The sequence below is a fragment of the Leptonychotes weddellii genome, chromosome 3, assembly GCF_054177405.1.
Source record: "Leptonychotes weddellii isolate Sample4059 chromosome 3, ASM5417740v2, whole genome shotgun sequence".
Lineage (NCBI taxonomy): Eukaryota > Metazoa > Chordata > Mammalia > Carnivora > Phocidae > Leptonychotes > Leptonychotes weddellii.
Window position 1 is genome coordinate 106,970,556 of NC_138371.1, and position 9,096 is coordinate 106,979,651.

The following is a 9,096-nucleotide window of genomic DNA, read 5'->3' on the forward strand; positions in this document are numbered from 1 at the left end:
TCCCTGATGCCAAGCGATGTTGAGCACTTTTTCATGTGTCTGTTGGCCATTTAGATGTCTTCTTTGCAGAAATGTCTGTTCATGTCTTCTGCCCATTTCTTGATTGGATCATTTGTTCTTTGGGTGTTGAGTTTAATAAGTTCTTTATACATTTTGGATACTAGCCCTTTATCCATTTATTTTGTCTTCAATTTCTTTCATGTCTTACAGTTTTCAGTATACAGGTTTTTCACCTCCTTGGTTGAATTTATTCCTAGGCATTTTTTTTGATGCAATTGTAAATGGGCTTTTTAAAATTTCCAATAGTTCATTATTAATGTATAGAAATACAAGAGACCTTTCTGCATTGATTTTGTATCTGGCAGCTGTACTAAATTCATTTATTCTAACAGTTATTTGGTGTATTCTTTAGGGGTTTCTATATATATATAGTATCATGTTATCTCTAAATAGTGACAATTTTACTTGTGTCTGGTTTGAGTGCCTTTCATTTTTCTTGCCTAATTGCTGTGGCTAAGACATCCAGTGCTGTGTTGAATAAAAGTGGCAAGAGTGAGCATCTTTTTGTTCCTGATCTTCAAGGAAAAGCTTTTAGCTTTTCACTAATGAGTATGATATTAGCTGTGGGCTTGTCATATATGGCCTTTATTATGTTGATGTATGTTCCCTCTGTACCCACCTTGTTGAGAGTTTTTATCATAAATGGATGTTGAATTTTGTCTAATGCTTTTTCTGCAGCTAGTGTAATGATCATATGATTTTTATCCTTCATTGTGTTAATGTGGTATGTCACATTGATTGAGTGCAGATGTTGAACCATTGCTGTATCCCTGGAATAAATCTCAGTGGATCATGGTGTATGATTTTTTAAAATGTATTGTTGAATTCAGTTTGCTATTGCTTTGCTGAGGATTTTTGCATCTATGTTCATCACATGTATTGGCCTCTAATTTTCTTTTCTTGTGGTGCCCTTGTCTGATTTTGGTATCAGGGTAACACTGACCTTGTAAAATGAGTTTGGGTTTCTCTCCTATTGTTAGGAAGAGTTTGATAAGGATTGGTATTCTTCTTTGAATGTTTGGGAGAAATCACCAGTGAAGCTGTCTGAACCTGACTTTTGATTGTTGGGAGGTTATTGATTACCGACTTAATCTCCTTACCAGTAATCAATCTAAGATTTTCTGTTTCATCATGATTCAGTCTTTGTTGTATGTTTCTAGGAATTTATCCATTTCTTATAGGTTGTCCAATTTGTTGGTATAAATTGTTCATAGTAGTGTCTTATGATCCATTGTATTTCTGTGTTATCAGTTGTAATTTCTCTTCCTTTATTTCTGATTTTGAGTCCTCTTTTTTTCTTGGTGAGTCTAGCTAAAGGTTTGTCAATTTTGTATATCTTTTCCAAGTACCAGCTCTTAGTTTCATTGATCTTTTCTATTGTCTTTCCCCCCTCTATTTCATTTATTTCTGCTCTAATCTTTACTAATTTCTTCCTTATACTAACTTTGGGCTTCATTTTTCTTCTTTTCTAATTTTTTGAGGTGTAAAATTAGGTTGAGATTTTTCTTGACTTTTGATGTAGGCATTTGTCACTATGAACTTCCTTCTTAGAACTGATTTTGCTACATAAATTTTACCATATTGTATTTCCATTTTTCTTTTGTCTCAACGTATTTTCTGATTTCTCTTTTGATTTCTTCTTTGACCCACTGGTTGTTCAGAAGCATATTGTTTAGTCCCCACATATTTGTGAATTTTCAGTTTCATTCTGGTAATTGTTTTCTAGTCATACCATTATAGGTGGAAATGATGCTTGATAGGACTTCAGTTTTCTTAAATTTATGGAGACTATTTCATGGCCTATCTATGATCTATCCTGGAGAATGTTTTTGTGTGAGTGCCTCTTTTGATTACAGTTTTGTGACCAGCTATTTCCCTCTTTCTGGCAGTCATTTTCCAGAATTGACAAGAGAACCATCATCAGATGATTTTTGGTAAGTAGATTCTAGCACTTCTTGATGCTTTAGTGGGAAGGAACAATTCTGTATTACATTTTTATCTGAATATTTTATAAATAAAATTTCATGGTTGTTATTCCAAGAGAGAACCAAATTAAAATTTTAAACATGAATATGGTGTTAAAAGTGTAGTGGAACTACAGGGATTTAACAAAAAATAGCAAGTCCTTTGTTTAGTACTTCCAACTCACTCCCCACTTCTTAGCATAATGTCTTCAAAGTTGTAACATACATATTGCAGCATAGACCAGAATTTTATTCTCATTAAAGGCTATGAATAATATTTCATTGTGTGTGTTTACCATATTTTGTATATCCATTCATCTGGTGATGGGAATTTGGACTTTTTCTACCTTTTCTAGTATGAATAATGCTGTTATGAACTTTGGTATAGAAGTATCTGAATCTCTGCTTTCAGTTTTTATGGGTATATATCTAGAATTGGGATTGGTGGGTTGTGTGGTAATTTTTAACTTTTTGAGGAACCACCAAACTGTTTTCCACGGCAGTTGTACCATTTACATTCCTGTCGGTAACACACAGTTTTCCCATATCCTCATGACACTTGTTAATTTCTGTTTCTTTACTATATTATAATAGCCATCCCAGTGGGTGTAAAGTGGTATCTCATTTTGGTTTTGATTTGCATTTCTCTTAGGATTAGTGATGATGTATGCTCATATTTTAAGATTTATATACTAACAAAGCTGATTGGCAGGGCTGTGTGTGTAGGGGAGACAGTGTAGTTGATGTCTGACTGGTTTCCCTATGGGATGATCAGCCAGGACCGACTGTTTACTCTAAATGATAAGCCTTCCATGGCTTGCTGGGTGCAAAAGGTTTAGTTACCTGGCTGCAAGGGATGAGGGAGGGTTCCTGCAGGCTGACTCTTCCTCAGATGGACTTGGAACCCCTCCTACTTCCCACGTTCCCCTTATCAGACAGGTACCTCTGGCTGCCATTTCCTCAGCGTTCCCAAGGTTCTGCTGGGGGCATCAGCTTGCATTCTAGGCGCTTCCCCTTGTTAAGCTGCTGGTTTCTGCTGTACTAAAACTCTGACAACCAGAGTTCAGATTGACATCACCTTGACTGTGGCCACTTCTTCCATTGTCTTTGTCCTGAAGAAGGAGATTCAGGAGGAAGTGGGAATACAGGAACATACTTAACCGTTCATACTTTCTTCAGTGTGATAGCACACAGCCATCATATCAAGCTTCCTTCCTCAAAATTATTTGCCTCCTTCTCTCTCCTACATATGAGCTCTGGCCATAAATGATTGCACAGATGTGATGCAATCATTCCTCTTATTTTACCTACTTTGAGCAGATACTCTGAAGTTTTCCATGGTAGGAGTTAAACAAACCAACCAAAGTGACAAAGTGTTGACCCCTGCCTGTTTCTTCTCCTTGTAACTATGTCATTGTTTATAGCAACTTATAAAATATTTTTCTTATAGTAGGGCTAAATTTTTCTGTCTCGAGGTTTGAAATAATATACAGTATTCCAGATATTTAAAAGTTTAATATAAATCTATAGGCTTTTTAGGTGTAGTTCTTCTTGAAGACAGATTCTTACTAGGTTTGGGCTAATTTTAAAGGAACTTCTGAACTGAATAAATATTTTCTTGTCTCTCTCACAGCCGGATGCCTCCTCCCCCTAGTGACTCATGTGACTTTGATGACCCCAGGCTCTTGAAGAACATTGAAGATCATCACGTAAGGCCACCATTTTGCTTCTAGGACATTACATAGCTTATGGTGCACTTCTATTTATGTGTATGTGTAGTGTCTTGAAATTTGCAATTTTAGACCTTGGGGAAGAGATGCAGTTTTACTTTTCTGGTGTTCGTATTCAGGGAAGTGATCTTAAATAAATGGTATGTGGTTAACACTCTGGATAAGTTAATGAAAAGCTGAATTAAATATGTGGTGAAGATAGAAAGTTGCACATCAAGATTGAGATGAAATGGAATCCATGGAATTCTCTAACATTGTGGATTTCTTTTGCTTTTTAAGAATTCTGTAGTACTATTCACAGTTGTGAATCTAAGAGGTCATGCATTTTAGAAAAGCAATCTCAATAAGCTTGGACCAGGATAATTTAGGGAAGGAAAGTAAGGCAGAACAACATGTAGCATTTGTAGCATCCTACTGTGTGCCAAACATTTGATGTGTATTTCCTTTAGCACTTGAGTCACCCCAGAGAGGTGACAGGAAGCTGTGTGAAAATATTGAGTTGGCCAAGAGTTACCAGCAAACAAATCTAGAAATGAGACTCAGAACCTTAGTCTGTTGGATTCTTAACTATGACATCACATTATCTCAACTATTCCAACAAACCAGGATTAACTATAGGATAGCCTAAATTTGTTTTAAAAGCTACTTTGAAAAATACCAACTTAGGAAAGTATTTAATGATCGAAGCATTTTGTAACCGGTTTAATCAGTATAGATTAGATCTGATATTATTTTTTTCTGAAAAAATTTCAAAGTTAGGTACACGTGAACAAAATTAAAACTTTATCATTCCAAAGTTTTGTTAAGGTACAAATATTTTTAAGACTTTCTCTGAATTCACAGTGAGGAAATTTCCTGTTCTCACTGCACTTGCCCATTTGTTGATGCTAAAACCTTCCCAGCCATGGTTCTCAAATGTGAGTGTGTAAGGTACCCATGTCTACAGGCTGGGATGCAGACATTCTGCTTCAGCCCCCTGTGATGCTGCTGTAGTGGTCCCAGATCACACAGTGGGTACTGCTGAAGTCCATGCTCTGTGTCACCCTCACAGGCATGGATGTGGTCTTTTTTTTTTGAATTTCGATGTTAGAGGTAGGTCCAACTACTAGGCTAGAGGCTCTCCAAGTAGAAGAGTGGCATCTCAGAAGAAACTTCTGTAGAGGAGGGTAGCTTTAATCAAGGATGTCAGAGGACACATGGGCCCTGTGAGGACTTGCTTTCAGAAAAGAGGACTTGGGTATTCTCAAATAGTACTCAGAGTGTTTAGGTTGCCTAAATGTGTCTGTTTGGGTTGGGGTGGTGAATGGGTAAGAAGGTGGAAGGGTGTCCTAGAGGCTTAGGAACCTGCTGTCAGTCTCCTTTCAGGAAGTTTGTTTTCCTGGCCCAGATCAGTAGGTGAGAAAGCAGCAGAGGAAGTGAGGTGAGCCTAGTGCATGGAGTACCTCGGGATCCCAGTGTGGGCTCAGGAACAGCAGGACATGAGTGGATCCCTGTTTAAGTAAGAGACTCACTTATCTATTCATTCATCTTGGTAGTTTATATCAGTCACCTTTGTAGGAACTAGGGAAAGAGACGAATAAAAAACACTCAAGGGATTTCTACAGATGTAAAATCACTAGGCGCCATTGTATACCTTTGCATCATAGGAATAGGTATGGTAACACTCCCTGAGAAGGTGATTTTGTTTTGTGTAGATAAAGGAGTCTTATCTCTTTGGTGGGTGTTAAGGCTAACATAATTGTTGCAATGTGGGCATTGTGGGCACCCACACTGGATGGTATTTGCATTCACCTAACATGTAGGCTGGTATAGAAAACCAGTGGACAGGGGGCAAATCTCATTTGGAGAAGAGATCATTGGGAGACACACTCTATTTGCTGCTGGGATCTCTATTTTTAGAATCTTGAAATACTGAGCTCAGTTAATTTATATACACATACAAGACGTTCTCTTCAAAACTGAACCCATGTGTGTGTGCTGGGTTTTGAACCGCTGATCACATGCTCTTCTCTAGCCTGTCCTCTCTTGACCTTTGAGTGGACATCTGAGCTTGGATCAGGATCCTCTAATGGGCATTTCCTGTCCCATGGACAATGGCAGGCGTTTTTGGAAGGAACCCCACTCTTAGAGAAGTTAGTGAGCTCCTTTTTTCTTCCTTTTCCTCCTCACCTTCTACTCTCCTGAGCCAGATTTCCTTTTATTCCAGTGGGAAGGCCATTGAGAGTAGGGGCAGATGCAGCCCTTATGAAAAGGAAGCCCTGACTTAGGTTACCATAAGCATCAATGAAAACATGAAGATTTTAAAGGCTATTTTAATCATCTGGACACTCACAGTTCATTAAATGCATAATGTGGCCATGGATTGGAGAATTTATTTTCTAATTTTTTAGTAAAAGCCTACTTGCCTAAGTTCAACGTTTTTTAAAACTATGTTCATTTGAAGCCTTCTGAAGTGTTCTTCATCTTGGCTACTCTGTGAATTATCTCATTGACATTTAACATCTAGCTCAACTATAAATAATGAAGACCATAGGCTCCAATATTTTTCTTTCAGAAAGTGTGAGATTGGATTAAGTGTACCTAATGGATTTTTAAAACATTTTAAATACAGAGCTTCTTAGATCACTTGGTTATTTTGCCAAAATATGGTTGAAGAAAGGGAAGAAACATTTCAGGATTTTAGCCTATGGATATCCCACATTCTTAATTGTCTTGGGACCATTGACTAAAATTAAAGCATTTGGACCAAGAAAACCTTTACTTTCCTCCCAAGAGAGTACTTCCATCTGCTACAGAATTTTTGTTTTTCCTGGGTCATCATTTTTGATTTTCTGGGTCCTTTATGACTATGTTTTAAGCTTTGTGTGGGCTGATAGCCAAAATGGAATTTGCCTATTAAAGAATCAACCTATGGAAAATTTCAAGGAATGGTTCATGTGGTCCTTTGATTACATTGCTAACCCATGACTTCCTATTGGTGGGATAATTTCCCAAAGACTTATCAAGGAAGATCATACAACTATTTTTTTTTTTTTGAATGCTTATGCCTGGAACTTTTGAGTTGAGTCTTCAAGAAGAAATTGTTTGTATATGTACATTTAAATACTTTATAGCTGTGATTTGGTGTGCCAATTTTATACATGCCTAGTTTTCTATTTTTATATTTATCAAATAAAAAATACTCATTTCTAGATATATAAAGCATTTCGTGCAGATTAAAATCTGTTAAATGGAAGACAAATATTTTATGATTATGAGGTACCTAAAATAGGCAAATTCATAGAGACAGAGCAGAATAGAGGTTATTAGGGGCTAGGGAATAGTGAGAACAGGGGGTTACTCTTTGATTGGTACAGAGTTTGTTGGGAAGATGGAAGTTTTGGGTATAGATATATTGGTGGGTACACAGCAATGTGAATGTTTTTAATGCCCCTGAATCATGCACTTACAGATGGTTAAAATGATAGAGTGTATGTATATTTTTCAACACATAAAATTAACTTCTAAAAAGATATATATACATATATATGCATACATACATGTATACAGTCTTCAACAATCAGTTCTTTGAAGTTATAAAAGGCTTTTCTCGGAAGTTACAGAAAAAAAAATTATTTTCAAACACGGAGCACTTGTTTAAAATAGATTACAAACATCCACAGGCTGCAAATGGAGTTCGTCTCCTTTCTCTAATTTATTATAGAATGTCAGGTTAACTAGAGAACCAAAGTTAGAATGGCTTTGTCTTAGGGATTTTCTTTTTATCTTTAGAAATGTTGTCTGTCCTACCACTCCAAGTGGAAACTTAATTTGAGAGTGTGTGCAACTCCTCTTTATAGCTCTCAGAAATATTTTACTATTTGCTATGAAATCAAAGATCCTCTTTCATGTTTCACTATGGGATGAGGTGATGTGCTGGACTTCATAGTTCACAGATGCAGGAGAAAGCAATCTTTTTTTTTCCTTTCCACATATGACATTTTTATATATGTGTTTCTATCTCATCGAATTGTCTGTGGAACTGGTTGTTGCTGATCACCATTTACATCAGAGAGAGAGAACAATAATCCCAGGTCAGTGAATTACCAATGTAAGGCCCTGTATGGAAGTCAGACTCATCCTTGGCAGCCTTTCAATATTTCCTTCAACCCCTGACGCTGAGGCCAATACTGCCAAAGAGAGCAGGCCCAAGACCTAATTGTAAAATTGGCAGAACTTCTTAGAAGGGCAGAATTGGCAGCCTCACAAAATCATCTGCACCAAAGTCTAGTAGGAAGGACACCCTGGGACTAGGGTTGGGGTCTCCTGGGTAGATGCACCTGAGCACCTGAGACCCCCAGATTCTTCTGGAACATGTGGGCCTGCAGAAGTGGTCTAAGGCCCTTCATAGAAGATGGTAGCTTCCCCGTGCTCCATGACCAGGTCTCAGCTAAAGAAGATGTCTTGCCAGAAACTGCATATCTTCCTCAGGGTCTGTCCCCACCTCCCACCTTAGCCCCTAGATCAAGCCGGGGGACCAATTTCAGCACGGCAGACAGGGGCAAAGATGGCCCTGCCAGTTTGGAAGAGGGATTATTCACTGAAGGGGCTGCAGGGCCTGGTAATCCACACCAGCAGGGACTGGGAGAGCGTGCCTGAGAGCGAGGCGTGACAGAAAGCGGCACAAGGGAGAGTGTGTTGGAACGCGGGACTCTTCTGTTGTTGGCAGTCAACAGAATGCCTCTCTTGGAGGGCCAGTTCTCTTAAGCTGCTGTGATGACTCTTGGAAACTTGGAAGGAGTGGTGGCCTCTCCATAAAAAGCAATTTATTTTCAATTGTGCAGGACTGTTGAGTCCAATTCAAGGTGGCTCATAGCCAATGATTAAGTGGTGTGAGACTACAAAGCTCAGCTCCTTCTCTTTAAGGACAAACTCTGAGGTGTGATTTATGCTCCAGAGTTCCCCCTGGGATCAATCTGGCTAGGAATTCACCTGAAATCACATCCTTGTTTGACTTCTTTTCATTCCTTGTCTTGCTTCCTCCATACCCTACTAGTGTGTTTTTGTTGGCTTTTTTTTTTTTTTTTTAGACCCCCTTAATCAGTCATTGGTTCAGGGTCTGCTTCTGGGAGAACCAGATCCTAGACACTGAGGTAGTGTGGCTAGCAAAAAGAATAATCATCAATGTGCTCTGGTAAGCGCTGTGAATTGTGCAAGACTGTTGAATCTCAGATCTGTACCTCTGAGACAAATAATGCAAGATATGTTAAGAAAAAAAAAGAAGAAGAAGAAGGTAGCGGGAGGGGAGGAATGAAGCGGGGGAAATCGGAGGGGTGGACGAACCATGAGAGAAGATGGACTCT

The 9,096-nt window shown here is 38.4% G+C and overlaps 1 protein-coding gene across 3 annotated transcripts in view; it reads left to right on the forward strand.

Annotated features, from left to right (window-relative positions):
* Positions 1-9,096, forward strand: part of LOC102734599 (phospholipid-transporting ATPase IB) — a 567,820-nt gene that overhangs the window by 157,483 nt on the left and 401,241 nt on the right. For all 3 annotated transcript variants that reach the window (XM_081814745.1, XM_081814746.1, XM_081814748.1), the window contains exons 15-16: positions 1,950-1,994; positions 3,658-3,733. In XM_081814745.1, the coding sequence (XP_081670871.1) occupies positions 1,950-1,994; positions 3,658-3,733 (121 nt within the window). The remainder of the gene's footprint in view (positions 1-1,949; positions 1,995-3,657; positions 3,734-9,096) is intronic.